This window comes from Balearica regulorum, chromosome 1 (assembly GCF_011004875.1).
Source record: "Balearica regulorum gibbericeps isolate bBalReg1 chromosome 1, bBalReg1.pri, whole genome shotgun sequence".
In the NCBI taxonomy this organism is placed as follows: Eukaryota; Metazoa; Chordata; class Aves; order Gruiformes; family Gruidae; genus Balearica; species Balearica regulorum.
In genome coordinates, this window is record NC_046184.1 from 184,604,597 (window position 1) to 184,629,618 (window position 25,022).

A 25,022-nucleotide genomic window follows, 5' to 3' on the forward strand; every position below is an offset into this window, starting at 1 on the left:
CGAGCGGCAGCGGCTCCCTCGCCGAGCGGCTCCCCGCAGAGCGCTCGCTTCTCCCGGGGGCGGGGGAGGAGGAGCGGGCGAAGGCAGGAGGTGGGGAAGGGCGGGGGAACAGAGCGCGGATTGAGTCCTCCCGGCTCCCGTCGCCGCGTTCCCTCCCACCGCCCCGGCCCGCCCCAGCGGCGCGGCGCGGCTGGCGGCGAGCGGACGGGAGCGGGGCGGCACGGTGCAGCGGAGCTGCCGGGGAAGCGGCGATGTGAGTGCCGGGGGATGGGAGGGAGCGGGCAGCGCCGGCCGCGCTCCGAGCGCAGCCCCTCGCCCTGCGGGCCGGGGTCGGGCAGGGCAGGCAACGCCGGGTGAGGGTGCCGGCGGCAGGGCAGGGCCCCGTCCCTGTACCCGCAGGCCGTGGGGAGGCCTTGGGCAGCTGTGCTGCGGCTGTGCCCCAGCTGCGGCCGGCGACCTCCGCCTCGCTGACCGACTTATTCCCCTCTCGCTTCGGTCTCTCTGCTCCTGTCCGTCCTTTCCCCCCTTCCCCCCTCCCCCGATTGTTTGTTTCCGCTGCGCTTTCGGCCCCTTATCTCTCCCCGACACGCCGGGCAGCTTCGCCTCCCGCCTGCGGGGGACTTCAGGTCCTGCATCGCGGAGCGGTGAGCGCTGCGGGGGAGGCCGCCTGTCCCTCCGCGCCCCCCAGCCCCCCACACCGCGGCCTCCTTGGGCGCCTCCGCTTCTGGGTGAAGCGTGCGGAAGAAAACTGCTGTGCCTTGGTTTTCCTGCCCATCGCTACCTTTTTTAAGGGTTTAATTAGAAAATTGGTGTTAATACCCGAATAGATTTGCAGGGCATAGAAGTCTAAGGTTTGGGTTTTATTGAGAATGTCATATGAATGGCATTTGCTAATTTCTGTTACTTTTCAAGATATCCTAACTTCCCTGGCGAAGAAAAAAATCTTAACCTGATTAAAAATTTCTTTAGAGATCCTTCTTCTATTTGCTGGTTAGGTTGTGTGAGCCTGTCTTGCAGATTGATACTACATACAGCAGTGTTATTAATTTTGGTTATTACTAAAATTATACCTGAACAGTTTCCTGACCCAATTTATGTTGCTGTTTTTTTCCTCTCTCCTCTAATTCTTATCATATTCTTCCTGACGTAGCCCATATCCTTCTTGTGCATCTACAGCAGCAGACCTCTGCTCTCAGTAGATATCCCTGACTTCAGATATTTAACATTTGAAGGCTAACTCAGGCAGTTCGCTTTAGGTTCCCTGTACAAGAAGGAAACACGCATCTATGGAGTTCGCTTTGCTTTTCAGGTGTCTATTTAGGGTGGAAAGAGTGGAATTTTGGAGATGACATTCTCTATCTATTGACATGGATGACTTAGACCACTCAATATCTCACTTTTTAGACAACTGAAGTTAGTGGAGCTGAGGTCCATTGAAGTTCCATGCATGCAGAAGGTGCCTGCCCTGATATTCTTCTGCATTCTTGTATATTGTTAAAAACATTTGTAGCATTACATTTCAAGTTAGATAATTTACAATTTAGAAAAGAGATCTGGCAAAGCAGATCCATGCAAAGATCTTCAGCACCAATACAGGTCAGACTGAGCAGCTTCTGCAGACTCTGCTCTCCGCTCAAATTGTCTTGCAGGATTTTATGATTTGTATGTTGGTCACAGCGGGCTAATACAGTAGTAAAAAGAAGCAGCCACTTGGATTGTAAATTAGAATTTACAGAAGGATTGCAAAAAGTCTAATTGAGTTGAAGGTCAGGTGAACTAAACTCTTCACAGAACTGCCCTGTTTCATGTGAATGAAAATTCCATCCAGTACTACTATGTAGGAGCTCATATATAGATGTATATTCTGTGATATGTTAGAGGGCCAACAAGCTTGAGGTTAGGTAGAAGACAGCCCCCTGTACTCAGAGTGTCAGGGATGCTGTTTGCTTGAGTCCTTATTTTTAAATACCATTTTTTTAAAAATAAAAATTAAGGGTATCTGTCTAAGAAGAGTTTTTAGGGTAGGGTTAGTGCACTATGAATGAATGGAGTTGCTGCGAATTATTTGGGAGCGTGGGCTGCTAGGGCCATGGCACTGGGACCTACTTCACAGTAGAAGAAAACCTTTTCCTTTTTGGCCTCCTTCCCTGCCAATTTTAGCGTTGCATTCTTAGGCCTTACCAATACCAGAATATTTGAATTAGGATTAGCTGTTCTGGAATGGCTTCCCATATGGAGGAGGGTCTATTGTGAAATATATGTGATTTTTTTCTTTTATTCTTTCTACTTCTTTCCATTACGGAACTGTTCTTTTTCTTTTGGAAGTATGCAGTATTCCCAAATAGAATTTATGAGTATTTCTGAATACTGTCCTGTTGAGTGGCTCTTATAGAACAACCACAAGAGCTAATCTGAATTCATTTCTTCTGTAGTCAGGAACTTGAATCTGTGTGTTACTTTGTACACCTGTATTCAAGATGATGCATGCAGAGGCTGTTTAGTGCTCAAACCTGCAGAAAGCTGGAAGATACTAACTTTGTATAAAGTCTTCAGAGGCTGTAGATACAAAAACCAAAGAAGACTGCTTGCTGAGCATGTATATAATGTTCTTTTCCCCCTCTAAATGCTTATAATTTGGACAGATACATCCCCAATACTACCTCCCCTACATCCCTGCCAAATTTCAAGTCTGGTGTTTTAGAACAGAGCTATTCAAAGCAAATGAATTTGCTTACATGGCCAGGGGGTTTTTTTGTGTTTTCAGAACCACCTGAACCAGTTGTTTGTTTGTTTGTTTTTTCCTTTCCTCTCCCCACCACTTTTAATTTCAGCCAGTATGTGGTAGGAATCAAAACCTCCAGCCCAGTCTCGAAGTAAAGTTTAGCAAAGCTGTCTCAGCTAAGATAGCTTCTTTATGAGGATTTCCTAAGCTTCCCTATATAAGGAAGGCTGACTACACCACCCGTTAAAACATCAACATGCTATAAGTTGTGAGGAGAAGCAGCTCGCAGGTTGATGGCTCGGGGCCCTGGACCCCAGTACTGCCGGAGTTATTCTGCAGGTTGCTTTCTGAACGTCGTGGGCAGAACCTCCCAAACGCGTGGTTCACATGCAGTAGGAGTGTGTTATCCAGGAGTCGCAGTGTAGGCTGTGTGATGCTCATGGATTAAGAAATTAATTGTGCAAAGTAAAAATACCTGAGTTTGGGAGTTTTCTCTCTTGCGTTTCAGAAGTTTTATATCTTTTGAGATGGCAGATGTGGTGGGCACTGTTAATGCAGAGTTGCTATTTGTTCTTCCCCATCTTCTCACTCCCTCTGAAGTTTTAAATGAATTTCAGTAATCTGAAAAAGGTTTTAACATTGACACTGTTAGCACTCTACAGCTGTTTGCAGTAAGGAGTTTGCCATTCCATTAAAGCTTCAAGAAAACAGTTTTATGTTCACTCCCTCTTTCTCCCTCCTTCCCCTTTAGCCCACTGAACTGTTGCACATTCTGCCCCTGGGTGGTCTGACCAGTAGAAGCTGAAAGAAAATCACTGTTCTCTAGGAGACACGCATTTCTTGCAAGTTAGTACAGGATTTCCAACTCTGGCTGAAAGTTTACAGCAGCGTGTTCAGAATTTGCCCAGTACCCATCTGTATGGGCACCGCTGTTTCCTGCGTGCTCAGTAGCAGGTTGCCAAGCTGACTTGCTTGGCTAGCTCTGGAAAGTCCAGCTCTGAGCAGACTTTGCCAGAACCCTTCCCAGGAGGTAAAGCTTCACAGTAAAACTTGCACACCCCCCCCTTGGGGTCGGTGTCACCAAGCTCCTGTTTGGATAGCCACATCTGGGTAAATGTGTACGGGGTGCTGAAGTCTCAGCCCTGCAAACCTGGATGAGCCAGACTATGCACTCTGGACTGTCTGGTTTAGTGAAAGGAAGAAAGATGGTTGTGGTGGTGATGGCTTGCCGGTCAGCTTTCTGGTCCTTCGCAGGTTGGCCCAGCTGTAAAGCTGAAAACAAGAATCAACCTTAACTTTACTGGTGCAAGTGCAAACAGAAGATAAGGCGTGCTAAAAGCTGTACCATTTTGACTGCAGTGACTTTTTAAAATAACTATGTTTCCCTTGATTTGGGCACACTTACTCAAGTATAAAATACCTCTGTACCCCTTTAACAGCATCTCCTCTCAAGCCTGTATTTGGCAGATTAATAAAACGATCACATACTTAAACATTGTCATCGACCTGTATTAACTTTCTGGCTTGTGACTGCAGCCTGTGAAGCACTTGTAGCATCCCACTGAAGCAGAGTTGCACTTCACTTGCTGCTCCTTTCCAAACAATCCTCTGGTTTGCTCTCATTGCAGCACCATTGGTGCTTTGCAGGCTCTGTGGTTGTTACAATGGCAGATGTTACTCGGTGGATATTTCAGCTGAGCTTGCTCTTTTTTTGAGCAGTATGAACTCAAGTGGAAAATCTTTAAGATAATTACTCAGTGTATAACACTCGTCATGCTTGTAAGTCGCAGAATTGGGACCATAACTTACACAATTAACTCTGTTAATCATGAAATGCAGGATTTAAGGTTCCCAGGATATCAGGTCTTCTGCACAGAGTATTGTTTACATTTATTTTATGTGTAACAACAACAGAGAGTCAGCTCCAATCTTTATCAAAACCAATAGGAGATGAAGACAAAAGGCTTCTGTTGCAAGATCTGGATTTGTACTTAAGCCACAGGTGTGCCCTCGGGTTCTCCAGCACAATTACTCTCTGAGTAGCTACAGTGGTTTGCAGCAGATGTGATGTCCAGTAGTGTTTAGGAAAGAAATCAGTGGAAAATATAGCTGTGAAAATACACCTCATCACACTCTCAGGTCTTGACTTTTGGTGGGTGCAGCTGTACAGTCTTAATTTTAACACACTTGATTCTGTTGAAGAGTGAGCCTTGTTATGTTTAAACTTGGAAATACGCAGATGTTCTTGCACCTCCGAAACATGCAGTGAGGCTCTTTTACAGTTTATGTGTTTTCTGTCAGAATTGGTCCATTGCCTTAGGAAGGTTAACCCAGCTTTCAGCTGAAATTTATCTTAGATGATGTTGAAGGATTTAGAAATATAGGGAAAAGGGCCTTGAGGTATTTCTGAGCTCTGAATTTCTCCCTCCCACTCAGCTGGTTTTCCAGCCAGAGTGTTCAATTTCCTAGGCTTTGGCCTTTGTACATTTTGGTATATAAATCTCAAAAGCCTTTTAATTAAATATGTGACTAAGTAATCACCCAGTTTTAAAATACACCATTTAGGGATGAGCGGATTTCTGTTTAAATCTGGGGAAGCCCAGCTGCTTCTTTCTAGCTTTCCAGAAAATTACTTGAAAAGCTGCACCTTGCTAACACAGCATTGCAAAAATATATCAACCTATAAGCAGAGCATATCCTTCATACTTACACTTTTAAGTAATTGTAGCCTCTTAGAAATTGTATTTTTACATTAAGCACTGGTGGGACAGCATATTTTGATATCTGCTTAAACTAAAAGTTGAGTTGATCAGATCTGTTTCTGTCATGATGCGTGTGAGCAGATCTTTCATAAGGGTTGAGGGTGCTATTGTTGCGCATGGAAGAAGTTTTGTTCTTATTGAATAAAAATAACAGGGAGTATTTTCCTTGAACTCTGCACATTGGTCTTCTGATGGAAGGCAAAGATTCATTTTTGGGACTCATCTTTTTTAATGTTCTCAGTGTAATCTTGAATTACTTTTGGTTTTGCCCCTCCTTCTTATTAATTCTTACTTAAAAAACGTAGAAGTCTGCTGCTGGAATGCATTCTGTTGAATCAAAGCATTGCATCTGTTGCTGCAAGCCAATGAGAAATGGAATTATTTCTGCACAAGCTTCATGTGGCATTAGAAAGCAGTTTTTGATGAAGAAACAGCCATTGGACGGGTTGTTTTATTGTTAAATACTTTTATGTACTAACTTTTGAGCTCTGAAAATTTTTCCCCAAGTTTCCTGACACATATGCAAGTTATCTAAACTGTATGGTTCAGAAATACTCACATTTTTACACTGAAGCATCCAAACAATTTACTGATGTGTCTGTGACCCCACAGGTCAGAATCTGTTCTAGGATTCCCCACAGTAGCTCATGTTGTCCAGAGCAGCACCTTTGTGTTGCTGAGCTCACTGTGTACATTATCCAAAGTTGACTTCGACATTAAATATGAAGTTTTACACTTAGAAACATTTATTGTATGCATTTTTATGAAAAGTAGCGCAAGTTGCACTTTTCTGACAGTTCCGCGTTTAATTAGGGTATCCAGAGCTACTTGTTTACCTCTGGCTTGCTTTGTCTTGTATTTCTGGTTCTTACAGCATCACCTCTGTTGCAAAAATTTTGCAGTCTTCAGGGGTCAGATGGGCACAATTCCAATACTGAACTGTGCTTTATGGGACACAGTTGTCTATATAGTACTCTTGCTTGATCCCCATACTTTGTTTAAAAAAAAAAAAAAAAAAGAAAAAACCAAATTCTTAGCACTAAATCACCTAAAGAAGACTAAACTTAGATGCTGAAGCGCGCGCGGTCTCTCTTTCTGTCTCTCTCTCTCTATATATATATATCAAAACCTGTGGCTTTGATTATTGTTTCAGATTCTCCATCTTTATTTTTTTTTCTCTCCCCAGGGCCGATTACTGGAAATCTCAGCCAAAAAAGTTCTGCGATTACTGCAAGTGTTGGATAGCAGACAACAGACCTGTACGATGGTCTACCATACTATGTCAATGATTCTGAAATACTAGGAAGTTGAATTACAGGCTTTTAACATCATTTTTGATACTAATCTCTTGATGCATGAAATTTGTGGTTTAAAAATGCTTTTGTAATACTTGTGATCTTTAAAATGTATTACGTGAGAACCAGATACTCCATACAAGATGGTGTGTGCTGTTCTACTTGGCAGTACAGATAAGAACCGAAATATCTGACCCTGCCTTTTCTTCAGGTTCTGTAATTTAACATTTGATCTGTCTTGAAACTTTGTCCATGCCTGTTCCTAACCTTCGTGTGCAAGTAGAAAGCAAAACCTGGCATACGTGCTGTTTGTATCTTTTAGGCCTGGTACAGCCAGCACTCTAAGCATTTAAAGCAGGTTTCTTTCATTTCACACAGCCCACAGAAGCATTACCGGGTTACAGAAATGTTTCTGACTTGCAGATGCCTTTTGCAGACTACTAGACCCATTGGTTTCTCACTTAGAAACAAGTTTTGCATTCCTGACTCGATGCCAGGGGTACTCCTGGAGCTGAGCTTCATCTGGCTTACAGTTAGATACCTGCAGTTCAGAATGACAAGTGTGAGCTAATTGGTTTGGGTTACTTCTTGTAGTCGGTGAAGAGAAACACGCGTTAAAGGGGGAGGATTTGAGTAACTTGCGAAGTCTGTCTTTAAATGAGATGAATCATCCCCTGGATGTGCATCCTCTGTGCATCAGTTTGTGCAAAGAAATTCTAGGGTTACTAGGTCATGCTTAGGCACCTAACATTTGAACAACCAAATGAGCTCAGGTATTTTTTATGAGAACCACACGAGGACTTCCACTGTTGTACCTGTAAAGCTTCTGAACTCCTCCCAGTTCCTACTGGCTTCAGGCTTTCTGGCAGCTTTTTGGCTTGCAGACTGTTCTGTTGTCCTTAGTGACCCAACTCTCCCACCTTGCCTTTTCCTCCCTCTCTCTCAGCTTTGTGGACCTGCAGACTAGTTTAAGTTCATGGGATATTTATGGAGCGTAGCATAATTAATTAAGGACCGTAGCTAATATTTGGAACTCTAAATAAGCCATATGGTTTTTAAAAAGTTTGCATGAAAACAGAGGGTAAAAAAAAAATCAAGGGATGGTACTTGGAAAGATAACATGGAGAGGGAGCCCAGATTCCCTGTTACTTGTCTTTAATCTGTGTGCTGGATGGTGTTACTTGAAAAATTTTAAGTCTTATAAATAAAGATTGACATATTATGCTACCATTTTGGAGCATTACTGATTTTTCATAAATTTTATTTTGAGTGTTTCTCAGTGTTCCTGAATTCCTATAGCCATTTTATAGCTATAGCATTTGCTGTAAGTGTTTTCAGAACAGGTTACATTTAGGCTTGTTCAACTAAGTTGAGTCTTAACTGTATTTTAACTAATTAAAATTAACTAAATTAAAAATACATATTATTTTTCTTGCTTTTTCTCACTTTTAAGAGCATTGAGTTTCATGAAAGAGGAAAGAATCATAAAGAAAATGTGGCAAAAAGAATTAGTGAGGTAACTCAAATATCTTATTTGCATGAATACTTTTAATCTCTTTCATTATCAGACTTGTTTAATTTATTGTCTTGGGTTTTTTTTGTTTGTTTTGTTTTAGATTAAAAAGAAAAGCTTGGAAAAAGCAAAAGAAGAAGAAAACATGTCAAAAGAATTTGCAGCAATGGAGGAGGCTGCAATGAAAGCATATCAAGAGGATTTGAAAAGGCTTGGAATTAAGCCAGGTAGTTCATATAGCTGCCAAAGGTTTAAAAACAGAATTGAAAGAATATTGAATAGGAATGTTTCTTCTTAAATTAGGTTTTAGGAACATGAGAGGAGGCCTCCAGGTTTGTGTTTGCTCATTTAAAAAAAAAAAAAAAAGAAAAAAGACAAAAGAATCTGCAAATAGCCAGTAGTAGAAGTTGCAGTACAGAATGTTGTTAGCTACGGTGTCCTTTAGTCCATGGAACAATCCAGTTTGGAGTAGAAAAATTAAACCATGTGATAACAAAAAATAGGCTGTAGTTGGTGCTTTGAATCAGCAGTGCAGCTTCATTTAGTTAATTTTATGTTTCAGTTTTGCCAGTTGAAGACAAAAGTTCCTATTGAGTAGGAGAGGTTGGGTTCCCACTGGTGTCAGTGGAGATGAGAATCTCCTAGTCAGCTTGCAGTTCAGCAAGTACCTTTGTTCTGTCCATGTGAAGATACATTATCCTTTAAAAAAAGTTTGTAGTTTGAAGCTCCTGTAGAAGCTATCTTTTTCATAACTCTCTTAGTTTCTTTTTTGTTGTTGTTCAGTTGGAGCTCATCGGTCCTTACGGTTTTCTCTTTATCTTACTCATCTTTTGATACTTGGACTTCCTTCTGGCACTGTAGTATTGCTACAATGCAGGATTCTTTGAATATAATCTTTTAAGTTTACCTGCTATACATGTAATACCAATGAGTAAAAGTACTCACAAGAACAAAATTTCCTATTTGCTGTTGTTCAAGAGTGACTAAATTCAGATTATTACTCTTTTTTTCAAAGAGAGTATTATTTTCTTTAAGATGATGTAGGTCCCAGTTCAACACAGAGTAAAACACAGAGTACCACAGTGGACACTAAAGGAAAGAAAGAAAAGAAAGAGAAGAAGGAAAAGAAGGAAAAGAAAGAAAAGAAAAAAAAGACGCCTCAGGACACCTCAGTGCCACCAAAAACTGAAACAAAGGAGTGGGTGCAAGGATTTTCTCCCGAAGGCTATACATACTACTACAACACAAAAACAGGAGGTAAAAACTAGTGAGGAGCAAATGCTGATGTAGTTATTGGATATAAATGAGAAAAGACTACCTGCATTTCTTTACTCTTCTGCTCTCTGAGTAGTAAGCTGATTATTAAAATGTGAACAATTACATGGAGTTTTGATATTTAACATTCAAGACTTAAGCATCCAGAACTTCAGACTGGTATTGCTGTTTGTTAATAATGGGAGAATGCAGTAATTCCAGTTTCTGGAAATGTTCAGCCTTCCAAAGGTTAAGTATACAAAAGATAGCTGTGTTCTTCCTAAAGAAGCTTTCTTATCAGGAATGTGAAATAAATTGATTGTGCCCAAGTAAATGAGAGCAGTTACGGATTGCTGTCTGAGTGTTTCTTTCCACATTTACAGGATTTATCTAACTGACTGGCTTCTGTTGAGGAACTGTGTGTAATGATCTACTTTAGAGCATAAAAGCAACTCTCTTTTTATGATTAATGAGACTGTTATAAACTGTTTCTTATAAATTTAAGGATTGACATTAGTATTTACTGTAGTCTTCCCTCATACAAGATAACTTCCAAAAGCTAAAAACTGTGTGTGCTTAGTTCCCTCTGGCCTATGCTGCCACTTAAAAAACAAACACCTTTTTCATACCAAAATTCCAGTATCTGTGTATCAGCCATATAATAGAGTCTGGAAGATGGTTAGTCCTAGTAAAGCCAACTGTAATTATGATACTTTGGTTTATTGTTCATACCTTAGTTTGATCAAGGATGACCTATATTCCAATGACCTGCATCTATATTACTTGTTTGTGCACATATCAGTGTCATACCTTTTAGATCTGTTTTTTCTACATATTATTAAACAGGATTGAATGATGGGTGAAATATGTTTTTGTTTTTTAAGAATCACAGTGGGAGAAACCTAAAGGATTCCAAGGCAACTCTCAAAACTCACAAATGGTAATCAAATACTGTTCTTCATACTTGTCTTTGTCCTTGTAAACACTTATCAGAAACAAGCTAAGCAATTTGTGAGTCTTCTGATTGCAGAGGGTAAATTGTTTGCTCTTAGTAAACTTAAGAAAACATAATTTGAATATATAGAATGTTTGATGATATACTTGATGAAAACTGAAATTTTGCTACAAATATTTTTTGGCTAATTTGTTTATCAAGGGAAGAGAAATGATAGTGGTGGTTGTGTTTTTACAGAACATGCTTTTTTGATGCCTCAGCCCATAAAATTGAAAGCTTTTGGGAAATTCTGAATAAATTTTGTTCAACCTTTTGTGAATGAAATGTAATTAAAAAAAAAAAAGTTACACATTTGAAATAGTTAAGACTCCTTTATCATAGGAAACATGGAGGTTGCATTGTCAGATAGTAAAAAAAAGAGTGCCTATTTTTTCTATTTGCTGTAGGATACGGTTATGTGATAATTTGTCTTTTTCATGGATTTCTTATGGTCATGGAACCTATGTGCAAGCAACCTTTTAGAATATTAGTTTATTTTCCTTATTTAAGTCACTGGAAAACTTACAGAATAGTCCAAAGACAGAAAGATTTTTTATTATTATTATTAATGGGCTTTCCTCTGATACTTGCTACTCCAGGATTTTTGTGCTTCACAACATTAAAAATAGGATTTTTACAACACTCCTGTAAAGCAATGTTACATTTCTCTTGTTTTCAAGATAAGTGTCATAGGTACAGTATGATTTAAAATCAGTGATGTTTGTTAATGTTGGATTTTATGTTAGAGATCAAAAAAGCCTGGCTTTTTTCAGAGTGCTTGATACTCTGTAGCTCTATATTGCCACATCTGAGAAGGTAGCCTAGTACTGGGTTACTCACAGTCAGAGGAGAAAATGGTTATAATTGTGTAGATTTTTAGGCAATTGAATCAAATCACAAAGTGTACATGAAGTTTTGTCTATATTCCATCTCTTGTTAAGGCAGCATTTTATCTCAAAAATGCAGGCTTTTTCCATCCAGTGTTCATTCCCAAGAGACCGCGTACTTTGTCTCAGTGCTGCCCTTCACACGCTGCTCTGGCTTTCTGAATCCTTTATCCTGCGGTTTTGCACAACTTGTTAACCAGCACTTCAACTTTATCTTTTCAGTCAAGGCATAGCTTTGCAATATTTATAAGCCAGTCTTACTGTAGCCTTCCACTGAAAGAGGTGGTCCTGTGACTAATCTTCTATGGTCCTTGGTGCATATTTGCCCTGGCAGTGAACTAGTTCAGGGAGTGAAGACATCAGAGTTTAGGTTAGTGCTTTGCAGGCTTATGTCCTTGCATCAGCTCTCTGGGTAATCAGAGAAATGCCGGTGTGGTGAGAGCAGATGGAGGAGAGAAGGAGCTCCCTTCTTGGCAACAATTTGAAGTTAGCTCATCTCAGCTGTATCATAAACATGCACCCTCAGCCTTGGATATCTCTGTCATGCCACATGGCTCTATTTTGCCATTCCTCCCTCACCCTGCTTGGTGACTTTGTGGTGTCTTGAGTTATTTTTGCTGTGGCTAAAAACAAACATTTGATTGTTCCCTTATTTAGTCTGAGCTAAAGATATTGGGAACATTCCAGATCTCTACCAAAGACTCACACTGCCCAGAAATTAAAGGGCATGCTTGCGATATGTAGTACAAGTGAGATTCGTGGGTCCTCCTTGTTTTACAGCACATTAGTTTGCTGCTCAGACTGAGTAAGAAGTGGAGAGAATGGAGTAATGAAAAGGCATGTTGAAGACTACCTACAGCTTCAGTTAGATTGACATCATGCATGTTAGCATTTATGTAGTAGAATACTTGGTTTACCTAATGTCAAATAACTGCTCAGAACCTCTAAGAACCAGGTCTAAAATGTATGTTCAGGATCTAACTCTAACAAAAAAGGAAGGGTTGTACTGAAAGAGTAGTCTCGTGCCCTCTTTCTACTTACATAAAATAAATTTTATTTCTGCTTCTTTTGTTGAAATTAGCACACTGAAACTTTTGAGAGCAAAACCTTGAGGAAACTTGCTAACTGAAGGCTTTCTTGCTTTTTGCTTGCTCTGAACCTACTGTTAGAATTTTTCTGTTTCATATATAGCTTTCTACAGAGCAGGTGTGAGAACTTGCTGATTTTGTTGTCTTTGTAAAAAAACCCCAACATTTTAATAGAATATTAAGCAAATGCATAGGTATGTGTGTGCAGAAGCCTATCTAGGGGGATGTGTGTATATTTGTGCACATAGAGACATTTATTAATGCAAAAAATCGTGTATGGTGAAGCTGCGTAGAAGTTCTGCCCTGTACAGGGGAATGGGCAGTGTTAGTACTTAAGGAGCAGAGCAGTGAAGTAGCGTATGTGTAAGTGTTGATAAAAACAGGTTCTTAAGGAAGATGTTAAGTCACGTGTAATGACTGATTATCTAGCTGCAGCTGATTCTGCAAAACATCTTTATTTTAATTACACATCCACAAAGACATACCAGCAACTTCTGCCACATTTCATATGTATTTATTAATTAGTAGGGAAAAACAGTGCTTTGTTGAAATTGTTGCTTTACTAAATAAGTCAATTCATGGCATGCATTCCTGCAAAGTTTGTTTCTTCAATATTTTTTGTGAAGATGTATTTTTGGAATAAATTTAAGTTTGGGGGTTTAGTTGCTTATGTTTAATTTGTGAAAGTATTTATTGGTACTGTTTTTCTATAGCCCTCACAAAACTTTGAGTCTTCCAGAGAAATTTTTTCTTGATCTCTACTTAAGACAATGACAAAAACAGGAAATGTCAACTTCAGGTGTGAATACTTTGGAAAATAAATAAAACATGTAGGATAATGGTCTTTATGGCTTTTTTCATAATCTGAACTGTATGGCAACCTTTACTATACTGCCTTGTATTAACTATCCATTGTTTGAAAACATTGTCTATGTGCATTCGCAGTACTTTAAGCAATTCAATTTCATTTGAGTCAAAGGGAATACTTTCTAACAACTTTAGGAGTTAAAGCTTTAAAACAGTAAAATAATCATCAGCAAAATATACTCAAAGGTTGAATGGTCTTATAAGTGATGCTTTGGCTGATCCTTAAAACTCTCTTTTTTAATTAGCTCCTGTATCTTTTTCTCAGGCAGCAGAGTGGGTAGAAGGTGTCACTGAAGATGGTCATACCTATTACTATAACACGCAAACAGGAGGTAAGGATAGCTTGTTTTCCAGTTAAGCTCTGTTTCAGAAAAGGGTTTTCAGAGCAGTATTTGATTTTGCAAATAACTGCATTTTGAGGCTGTTAGTAAGTTCTGTATTTTTTATGCTGTTATCTCAGTTGAAATATACTTGTTGCTTAAGTCAGTGTGACTTTATAGCTTTATTGTTAGTGTGTATGCATTTGTGCTTCATAGTTTTTTTAGACGTTCAACTTGTAACTCTACAATATAGGTTCTTCTTTTCTACATATATATTGAAATTATAGTTTGGAAACCAGAAAGAGGCGGGATTTTGTTTTGACAGGTATGTAGGACTGAATAAGAATCACCTAAACTTCTCCTCTTGCTGACAGAGCATTGATAAGCAAGTCCAGAATCTTACCTCCTCCTTCTTTTCCCCACTTTTTTCCCTACATGGGGAACTTTGTGTAACTCCCCTAGAACAGGCATCTGTTTTCTAAATCTGTTTGAATCATTTTAAGGTCAGTGACGCCTCTCTGGAGAGCAAGTGATTTTATGCTGGCTATGAGTTTTCCTTCTGTTGTTGGGCATGAAGTAGTGTTCCTGATGATGCCAAGAATAGAAAAAAAAACCCAAAACACAAAGCTTTCAGGTTTTTTAGCATGCTACTCTCCTGCTCAAATGATTTGCAATTTTTTTTTTTTTTTCATTTGAAAGGGAAATGAGATGCTGGTTATTTTTAAACATTGCCTTCTATGTTCAGATACATTTCATGCCTTTTGGTTGTATTATTTTTTAAGTTCTTCATGGACACATGACACTTGTGAAGAATGTCTTTGTAATCCTATTTGGTAAAAGTTTGGCTTGTGAGATTTTAAAGCGATCCCTTTCTTTTATATAGCTGTAAGTATCTTGGAAATGCTTGAAAATTATTTGTCAGGTCTGTTAACGCTAATCCCGTCCTCTGAAGACAAGACAAGCTGTTAACCGAGGGGACTGACGGTAGTGTCTCATCTGAAGCATGTAACTTAAGAGGCCAGTATCTCGAGGCTTAGCTCCTGCTACAAGTCATACCTGCTACAAGTCATTATTTCAGGAGGCTGCACCTTACTCCACTGGCTGTATGTGACACCTGGGAAAGTGAACTTTCACTGTTACCAGTCTAAAGCTGCGCAGCAGCAGTACCCTTAAGAGTCTAGTTCGTTCGTTCAAGCCACTCATTTCCAGTTTCTTATACCTTTACTTCTTCACGATACATCTAGAAGCAAAAGCATACCTGTTAAATGTTGTTTTCAGTTAGGCATTTCTTTGGAAATAGCTAAAATAATTGGAAAAGCAGTAGTTTTATTACATTTGAAAGCTTAAATCAAATTACAGATTGAAAGTTGGCATACTTTTGCCTTACTGTTACTAAAAGCAGTTTTAAGACCATTGAGTCAACTTTTATTTAAATATTTCCTCTCAATATGTTTGCTGGAATACTACCTTCTCATTGAAAATAAGGTCATATCCTATAGATACTTTCATGTCTTTTCAGAATAATGTTTGTATTTCCTTGTTTACTTGACAGCTCTTTAATTAGAGACCTAACGTTATCAAGCCAGGTAGCACAGGGAAGGTGTTTATCTGCTCAGAGAGCTGAGGCTCGCAGTTAGCGTGCTTTACCTTATTCTGTCTTTGTAATCAATGGACAACTCAAATCAAATAGGCACCTCTCGAAGGCAATTTGTTTGTCCTCTGTTAGGATGACAGGGATCACAGTCTTGTGGTCTGCAGTTCACCGTGCGTGATATTTTTCTTAAGCGTTAATTACAACAAGCTTTATTAAGAGTGAACTCGGCTGTCATGACAGTATCTCTGGTGCAAAGTGAAATGTTATCTTTCTGATTATGTTTATTAAAACAAACATACCAAACAAAGGCAAAAGCCTTGTGCTAAATTATTTGCTGTGTTTTTGCTTAAGGCAGCACTGCTTCTGAAAGGTAATGTTGTCAAAGCAATACCAAATAAGAATTAGAAACATGAATAACATGGTTATTCAAATATCTTGGACAGTATCCACGTGGGAGAAACCGGATGGTTTTGTTTCATCTTCAAATGAGAAGAGTCAACGTGACAAGCGTTCTGAAGAGCTTGCAGAAACAGATTCCAAAGCGTCTGAATCAGACTCGGAAGATAGTGAAAATGAAGCACAGAGTTCAGAAAAAAAATTCAAGGTAAGTTCTCTTTTCAGATTTTTTTTACATACAGTATTCATTTTCTAGCATAAGATTTTTTATCTTTTATCTCTTGTGATAGGCTATACTCAGTGTAATGAGGTTAAACTGTATAACTGAAAGTAGAAGTTTGCACTTGTTTGAATAGTAAAACGAATCTTTATTGAATTATTTGGCCCGTTAGTGGCACTCTTCCAGAATATAGAAAGCATGATCTTTCCTTCAGCCCACAGGAAGTAGAATGAATTCTGCAAGAAATGTGATGTTCTCTGACAAAGGTCACTGTCATCTCTCTGAAATAATTCACAAAATTATTTGGATTTCAGTGTGAGGATATGACTTCTCACTCTCCTTGGTAAATGTGACTGCCAAGAGACCTTCAGGGGATGCTTTTGACTGAAAATGATGTGGTTGTAGTTTCCTTAGTAATTGAGAAAAACATTGGCAGCACGCAGTACAAAACCTGTATCATTATATACTTTTGTCTTCAGATTTAAAACTTCACATAAAGGGTGTGATTATGGCTCTGGTTGGGTCAGATGTTGTCTTCTGAAACTGGTAGTTCAGAACAGGTAGAGACAGTTTAAATATAAAATCTATTCAGAGACAGGGATTAATTCTAAAATAGATCTTGTTATATCACTCTGCATCATTATAAACTACTAGGTATTAGCTGTAAAGTGTGTGTATCTGCATGCACAGAAAGCTGTATGTGAAATTTTGCCTCTTTTTTTTTTTAACATGCTAAGCTTTGTTTTTAAGTAAGTTTGTATTGGCTACTTCTTGCTAACTTCAGCCTTTATAGATGGGATTTTCCAACTTAACTTTTTGTAGCATTTAAGAATTTTTTTCCAATTCTGTATGTGATGAAAGCACAAGGAGAGACATTTAAAGATTTTATTACAATATGAGTTTATTGCTTCAAGTTACTCTTGGTTGAAAAGTATGAAAAGTAGATAATAGTAAACAAAAGATGTAAAATAAAGCTACATTGTGTTTTTATTTAGGCATTTTTGCTTAAGGTGGGTTTTTTCCTCTTTAGAGGAAAGGAGATAATGGTGAAGAATCAGAGGAAGGGAAAAAATCTCCCAAAGCTAAAAAGTTAAGTCCTTATGGGAAATGGCGAGAAGTTAAGTCAGAAGAAACTGCTGATAAAGAGGAGAGTACATCAGCTTCCCAAGAAACCTCCAGTGATGCACCTAACAAGACCAACCCTTATGGAAAATGGAAAGCAATTAAGGAAGAAGAAGAGGAAGAAGAAGAACCATGGTGAGGATCTTTCTACTATAGTTATTTTCATAATATTTGTTTCCAGAATACTTGTTTTCAGAGCTGAAGCTTTTTCTTCTGAATTCTGGCAGAACTAGCACAGCAGTGATTGGAAACATAGCCCAAATACAGTTCTCCATGCAGTGATTGTTTTAAGGAATAGCTCTCCATGGCAGATAGTGGTGGTGGTTTAGTGTAGAAGTTCACCATGAGTACAAAGTGATTTAAAGGATCATTGTCATCCATCATTTTTCTCAGAGCCTGAGTATCATCTGTATTAATTTAGTTACTCTAAGCTTATATTCCTTAACACCATCTCCTTCAACAATCTGGTTCAGCTGCCCCAGGAGTTCTTGTGACTGTTTTTTCAACTGCTTCCAGCCTTGGAACAGCAAAGACAGCTGCCTCAGGGCCTCTAGCTTCCAGGCTAAATTCTCTTTCTTTGTGATGAGTAATTAGTTGGGCTGACTCTGACTGGAGTTCCAGATCTAGCTTGATCTTCTAGGGTCAGCAGCAACCTGATCTTGATCGTACTGGGTTAGCATTGCTTTGAATTCCTTCCCTGTGGGATCAATAGTTGCTGACATAATGAGTATGCTTTTTTAGACTGCAAGCAATTTCTATCTAAGCCCGGTTTGGCTGAGTTACTTCCACAAGCAGTGAACTATTTCTCACTGTAGCAGTGTACTAACTGTAACTGTTCACTTGAAGGACACAGCCTAAAAGACACTTCAAATTTTTTGTCTTACTTTCATCCAGTATTGCAGTAGAAGACTTCAGGTTAAAGTGTTTTTCTTGTTCCCTAATTTCCTTCATTTCAAAACAAAGTCAAGCAAAACCAAAACAAAGTCCACTACAACCTTTTCTGCTGTCAGTATGGGTAAGTCCTGGAGGCTCTTAGAATGTGGTGGGAGACATTTTCCATAATGATTTAAATAAGGAAAGACAAAATGTGTAATCTAGTTATGCCAATTTTAAATCTGGAAGGTGTCTTTTTCCCATGTCCAACTGATGTACTGCAGATGTTTTCATGACATGCATCTGATCAGGAAGGGGTATTTTAATTTTGTTTTACTGCATAATGCCTGACATGGATCGTTTTCTTGCAAAGCATGCTGTCTTTCATGGCCAGTTTCTTGTTATGGGGCCCTCTAGGAGTCTGGAAAAAATAGGTTTGGGAGAATGAAATCAGTCTTTTCCCTCATACTCCCCCTATTCTCCATCACTTTAGTTCTAAATTATTCAGCAGATACAGTTTTGACCCTGTTTGAACTAAATTAAGCACTGACACACTTCCTTGGAGATGATAATGTCACTTGATCACCTCCTGTATTGGACCAGCTAACCGCTCCCTGGCTCCAGAGCTGATAAATTCTTTCAGGTTTTTGGAAAGTACTGTCCAGTAAAAAGTGCTTTCAGCTACTGAACCTTATATAGCAGTCTGTATGTGAACACACAGGCTCAATATACACACATGTAAATGAGGCAAATGCAGTTGTTCGTTATTTACTTTAAATTGAGACTAGGCACAGTGCCAACCACTTTCAGGAAGCTTACATTTCAGGGATACTGCAACGGTTGCATTTTCTTGACTTGCAATCATTCTCGTGGCTCTTTTTTTGGGTGCATGAGCTGATCCACATCTTCCTTCAAGCATAGGACCCAAAACTAGGTACAGTACACGGGCTGACATCAGACTAACACTCAGTAGTACTGAAATATTCCTTGTATGGATTGGCCAGGAATACAGCGTGCGTCTCTGTGCAGTAGTGTTACGCTGGCGTGATTCCTCATGGACTTGTGATTTAGATCATTTTCTGCGAACTGTTCAATTGTTCTCCATCGTATGTGCGTGCCACAGGTTATTCTTGTAGAACACAGCGTTTTGCTGTTCCTGAAACCGATTGGTCATTTTTAGACAATGTCTTTGATCTGTTCCAATCAGTATTAGCTGTGATTCTGTCCTCCAGAGCTGCTTCTCCCAGCTTGGGGTCATTGGCTGATTTTTGTAAGCCTGCTCTGTGTTCTGTCATGCAGACCCTCAGGGATGGACACCTGCAGGAAGCTACTCAATAGCATTTTGGCAGTAAACGGCCAAATGGCAGGACTGTTTACATGATGAGTGCCTGGGCTGTGTATGAGCTCTCTAGAGAATGAGGTCTAAGGTTTTTACTTTTCATACCAGCCCACACAGAAGAAACAAGGAACATGTGGGGTTTTTTCTTGATTCCTGTCATGATGATGATCTTGGCTAGAAGACTGCATCTAACTCCAAGCTGCTTTGACAATTAAATATGGATGTTACTGTCTGCAGTACACCATGTTGTTTTCTCCGTGTAGATTAACCCTTTCATGTTCTCCTCTCTTCTTCCAGTGAAAAAGTGGACCTGGAGCTCCCTAGTACAGAGAGCGACAACCTACCACCTCCAGTGCTAGAGGTTCCAGAAGATGCAACAGTGATATTTAAAGAGAAGACAGTCACCTCCCTTGGAGACCTGACAGAAGGGGTGCCAACATTTAAAAAAAGGAAATTTGAAAATGGAAAATCTAGAAACTTAAGACAAAGACTAAGTGATCAGTAATACTTAACAAATCATTTTAGATTCCATTTAAGCTAGAGTGAATCAAAAGTTTAATATTTTAAACAGGCTTTTATAAAGAACATGTTGGATAGAAATTAAGGATTTATAGGTATTAAAACATATGCGAGTTGTAATATTTTTTTATTTTATTTTGGTGTGATTGATTTTGGGATGGAAGTTTGTGTTATATTACTTAGGCAATATTGTAAATACATTTATTTTTTATTTTAACCATGCCATCTAAATTCAATTTGCTCTCTGTATGCTGTTTTAAATACGTCATGTAAGGTTTTTTACTCCTTTTCTAAGTATGGGAGAACATAGTAATCCTTAATCTGGCAAAAATGATGCAGACCTTTTAATTTTACAGAGGAACTGGATCAATGGCATGTACTGGAGAGTAAAATCATCCCCCAACATTGTTTCTGCAGAGTAGTTTCCCAGCTAATGAGTAAAAATATTGTGCTTACTAACCTTTGGCTAATCACTTGCAAAAGAGTAGGTGGTAAGAGTGCCAACATTTCAAATAGATCATTTGAAAGCTGTTTTTAGAGCAGTTAGTCACATCAGTGCCACTCATTTCTAATAACATTCCAAAAGAAATTATTTGTGCGTGGTAAATGTATTAAACCTCTGCAGAAGATTTAAACCTGTTGAATCTTTACCTTTAATAACAGCACGAGAGCTGTTGGAGTATCTATTTCTGTGGTGTCTTCCTGTTGTATTTTGCTTTATTATTGTCTCTACTTGAATTTTTCTTTCTTTTTTACGCATCAAGTTTTCTTTTTTTGGTCTTGTTTTCTTTGCTTTTCTTTTTCTCTCTTTCTCTGTAAAAAAATAATTGCTTGGTATTTTCATGAAAAAATATTCCAAAGACCTGGCCCTGCTACAGCGTACAGCATCCTTTGTGAGACTGATAGGGTTTATCTATTGATAAGAGGAGCGCGTTGAATAGTTGCAGTGTTTGCTGAGAGGGGCTAAGTGTATTGAAGCTTCATCATTGTCAGTACCATGGGAGAGGAGGACAAGAGATGGATGAGTAGAGGTGATGGCTGTGCTGTCCAAGATGGCTTGGACATTTTCTTAAGGATTGTAGATTTGATTTCTTCACTTGGTGGGACTGGTCTGCATTCGGCATCATCAAGTTTCATTGGCTGCACAGGAATACAGCTACACTTACTGCTTCACTAGGTATCAAACAGTGGACCATAAAGGTCACAAATCCATTCAAAAATATGTCTTTATTTCTAAAGCTCATAGTGTTTTGTTCAGCAGAGTCTCAGTCAGAAACAGAGGGTGCAGTTAAGATAGTTGTCAGAGTCCAGCTACAGCAAAATAGAGTTGGTAACTGCTGAGCTTGAACTTCACTGAGAAAATGACTGTTAATCTTTCAGATCAGCAGAGAAAGGAGTACAAGACAGGGAATTTGGTTTTTCATGTATTACAAAGGAAGCCAAAGTCCTTTTTTCTATTCTGCAACGTTTTCTCTGTGTGTAGAAGAGAATTGAGTATTGTATTTAATCCCATGTGTTTCTTTGGCTTCATCAGGGTGGTTGTATTTCTTCTGATGTTTGTTTTGAGAAATTGGAAAGTTTCCTGTAATACCTAGCCCTGGATTGTCAGTTAGAGATGCCGGATGCGTGCTGGATGCTCTCACAGGAATGTACAACATGTACTCCACATCAAAGGCCTCACATGCAAGGCTGGAACAGAAATGTCCTTTCTACTGAGGAAAGGCTGTCAGGTTTCTTAAAAAGCAGATTTTTCAGGTTTTGTTCTTACTCGAACATTACTCCAGCAGCCAGGAAGCCGCTCTGACTTGAAGCCTCCATGTGTTTGTGACCAGTTTACACTCATTTCCTTCCAACTACCACAAGTATCGCCCTTTCTGCTAAGTAGCTTTTCTTCCTCTTGAATCCATCACATCTTTTCTGAATCACATAAAGTGTCCTTGTGTGACAGTGCTCCACCAGTACTTCTGTTCATCCAGTCCAGCCCGAGTTTGCCTTGGCTCTATGTTCAAGGAAGATTAAGGCCACGCATGATGTCACTAATGCTTCCTTAGCCTACTGGAAATAACCTTTGGTACATCCCTAAACCACATTTGCCTTTCACATGACTGCATCGTGCTGTCTGCCGTGGGTGCCCTGTGATTTACCAGTACAACTAGCTCTTTCTACTCCTCTGCTATTGCCAACTGCCGAGTTAACAGCTGATCGTGCTTTCCTGTCAAGCACAATTTTTTTTTCCTTACAAATTTGTTTTGTACTGCTGTACTCATCCTGCTTGTTACTCCGAGGCTAATGTACGTGCATTTCTTTATGATCGCTGTAAAATTATTTTATTGTTTATTAGTATAGGTTTTTCTGTAGGCTCCACTTTTACTATCCTCTGAGGAGGACATCTTTCCTCTTTTAGTGAGAGCATCTTTCCTTAAAAATGTTTTGTCCCATTGAAGTGGTCATAGGTGGTGATTTAAGATACCTGTAACTAAATTGCTCGAGCAGATGTTTAAAAAGATCTGAAAATAAAAGTGTTCCAAAACTTGTTTCCTTGAGGAGCTGCTGTTAGTTGTTATATGAACCAAAGATCCTTGTCAAGTACTGTGATTAACATACAAACCAAAACAAGTATTTACATTAGGAAAAAAGATTAAATGTTTTCTTTGTTCACTGCTAGTGAAGTTGGTTTAAATGCCATACGCTTGCTTTGCTGATGGAACTTCTAAAGCCTGCATTTCACAAAGAAATACAGCGCTTTGCTCCCCACTACCTCTGAAAGTCAGTCTGAGGAGAGAACCAGTTTATTCTTTGTCCTTAAATGTAAATGATAAGGGCCAATTGAATCAAATTTGATATATCCAAAGCCACTGTTTAATTTTGCACCATGCTGTGATTCTTTTTCCTTATTGTGTATCTAAACCAAATATTTCTCTTCCATACAAAAACACTGTATTGCGTGAGATTTAAGGCAGACACTGCTCTTCTAGGACATCTGTTCTGCGCAGATCTCTCTCCCTTCTGTGCTATCTCCCTGCAAAATCTTCTGCCTGTGGAATTTGCCATAGGAATCCTCTAGGTATTACCAGAGTTACGCTCCTCTTCTGCTAATCCTTCCTGGGGCTGCACTGGCTTTTGGCAAAGGAATGTTCCTTTTACTGTTTCAGAAGAAGAGTGTTTTGTTTTCTGACTAATCCATTTTTTTTATCATGCAGCATGTTTTTATCTGCTTGCCTGGTTTTATTGCAAGCTTCTTGTAGCGAGGACTACATCCTTGGTTTTCTAGGCTGTCATTGGCATTATTACCAATAGGACAGTTGGAGGGAAAGGGGGAGTTGTTGCAATTTCTGATGATGATACCTTTTTGTGCGATGTTGAGCAAGTCAATTCACTGCTCTGTGTTTTTGTTTCCTTGCCTCATCTTTCACCTGCCTTGTCTGTTTAGAAAGAGCTTCACAGCTTAGGATGCTTATCTTTGGGGGGTGTGTTTTTACAGTAGGGCCTGCCTGAAGTTGATGATGCTTTTAGAAGCAGATTGCATATCCTGACAAAGAAAATTATTTTGTTGGGGGTTTGTTGTGCTAGGAGCTGTGCAGAGACCACCTGCTCAATTTGACCCAGGTTATAGAATAATCCTTATTCCCATTTAGGCTGAGCTAAATTTTAACCCTTCACCTGGGAATCTGTAGATTGGAATCCAGACGTTCCTAGTAGGGTAAAGTTTGGGGTTTGTTTGACCCTCGTAGATAAAATCTGTGCTGCAGCATCATCCAGGCCCAATATTCAGGTGTGGGAAGTGGGAAGCCTGGTCATGACATGGCTCTGAGTTAAATTCACTAACCTGTGCGTGTATAAAAACATTTCTCCTTTCCCCTCACCCCCGAAAAATATGTCGTTTCAGTGCATGTTTTGGTATCTCAGAAAGGGAGTAAAAAACTATTTCATGCTGCTTGGTTTCCTTGAATTGCTTTGAGTACCACCTCCCCTTTTTAGTACTTTTCTTATTATTGGCATCTTCCTCCAGCATTCCTATATATGCAAATCTACATATCACCACTGTGCCATGTTTGTAGCATCTGCCTTCACCTTATGCCCTGCTCTACCGAGATCTTCACGTTGGCTTAAGTAGGCCACCCTGTCTCTAGATCCCAGCTTACACCGAGCGCTTCTGCTGCGCGTTTGCGTCATGCCCTGAAGAAGTACCACCTTACCTATTTTCAAACAACGCGCAAGCTATTTCAAGACTGACTACACGTGCTCTTTTCATTTTCTTGATAATTTGTTTTCCTGAGATGGATTTCATTCCATTCCTCCTACAGGGTTTGCAGACCTTAAATCCTTTTGCTTGTTGGTACAAAAGCTGTCTGTATACCTTCTGCTGTCTGCTGCAGCAACCCTTTGGGTCTGTCTTGTCAGCCATATCTCTTCAGCCTCTCTTGTATCTACCTCTTAAGTCCTCTTACCTTCTACCTGCTAAATTATTTATATCTTAGACATTGTGTTAACCGCCTGTGTGATTAACAAATCTAGCTTTGTGAAATGTTTCAGGATATAGCTTGAATAAAAGTTTCTGTACAAAGCAAAAGGTATTGCAAATAATGAGCTGAAAAAGACTAAATTTGCCCAAGAGGATTCCCAGAGAACGTCAGCAGATGCGATTTTGCTTGTAAAAGCAGAAATAGCCTGTGATAAAAACCAGCCGACAGCTTTGTACAGGCCACAGGCTGAAGACAGCGGGGTTTAGTGGCTCACTTAACTGAACGTACAGGGAAGAACAGTGGGGTGATTGAAAAGCGCTTGGTTTAGTTTATAGGTATTGTCTGCGGAGTTGAAAAGCTGGTTTCTCTTTACAGCTTCTCAGTTGCAATTACAAAATACTGCAAGCTCTTGAAGTGGAGTTTATATGAAAATACCAAATAAAGCTTTCATTTGAACAATCTCCATTACTGTTGTTCATCTGTTCAAGGGTTTTAGGACAACCTGGGAGATTTATGGGTGCGTGTTCTGTTAAAAATGGGGCCAAGGTTAAATATAAACCAAAAGCCTGTAAATATGGAAATGCTTCTTAAGAGAAAGACTTTTATTTTGTGGTCACCCGTTTAGTGTCTGGGTGCCTTCTGGTGGTGCATTAAGCAGTTAACTGGAAATTGTTTTATTCTGCACATCAATTATGAGTAACAAATGACCTGGGTTAAAATTGCTAACTATAAAATTCTTCGGTTTGTTGTAATTACTATTTAGTAATGCTCAGAATATAGCTGAATATATATAA

General features: G+C 39.3%; 2 protein-coding genes across 4 annotated transcripts in view; one reads left to right on the forward strand and one right to left on the reverse strand.

The window, feature by feature from the left end:
• Positions 1-117, reverse strand: part of ELF1 (E74 like ETS transcription factor 1) — an 88,086-nt gene extending 87,969 nt beyond the window's left edge. The window contains exon 1 of one of the 2 annotated variants that reach the window (XM_075741751.1): positions 1-117. The gene's annotated coding sequence lies outside the window, so the exon portion shown is untranslated. The other variant, XM_075741754.1, reaches the window with a different exon arrangement.
• WBP4 (WW domain binding protein 4) lies at positions 70-24,689 on the forward strand. Of its 2 annotated transcripts, none has more exons than XM_075741755.1 (10): positions 70-253; positions 6,671-6,743; positions 8,233-8,295; positions 8,396-8,519; positions 9,328-9,549; positions 10,431-10,486; positions 13,648-13,714; positions 15,740-15,900; positions 16,943-17,169; positions 19,544-24,689. In XM_075741755.1, coding segments are annotated over exons 1-10 (1,203 nt in total). In that variant the 5' UTR covers positions 70-251; the 3' UTR covers positions 19,752-24,689. The 2 variants fall into 2 exon arrangements, with proteins under 2 accessions (XP_075597870.1, XP_075597871.1); XM_075741756.1 differs by having other exon boundaries at positions 176-253; positions 6,671-6,837.
• Positions 24,690-25,022: the final 333 nt, after the last annotated feature.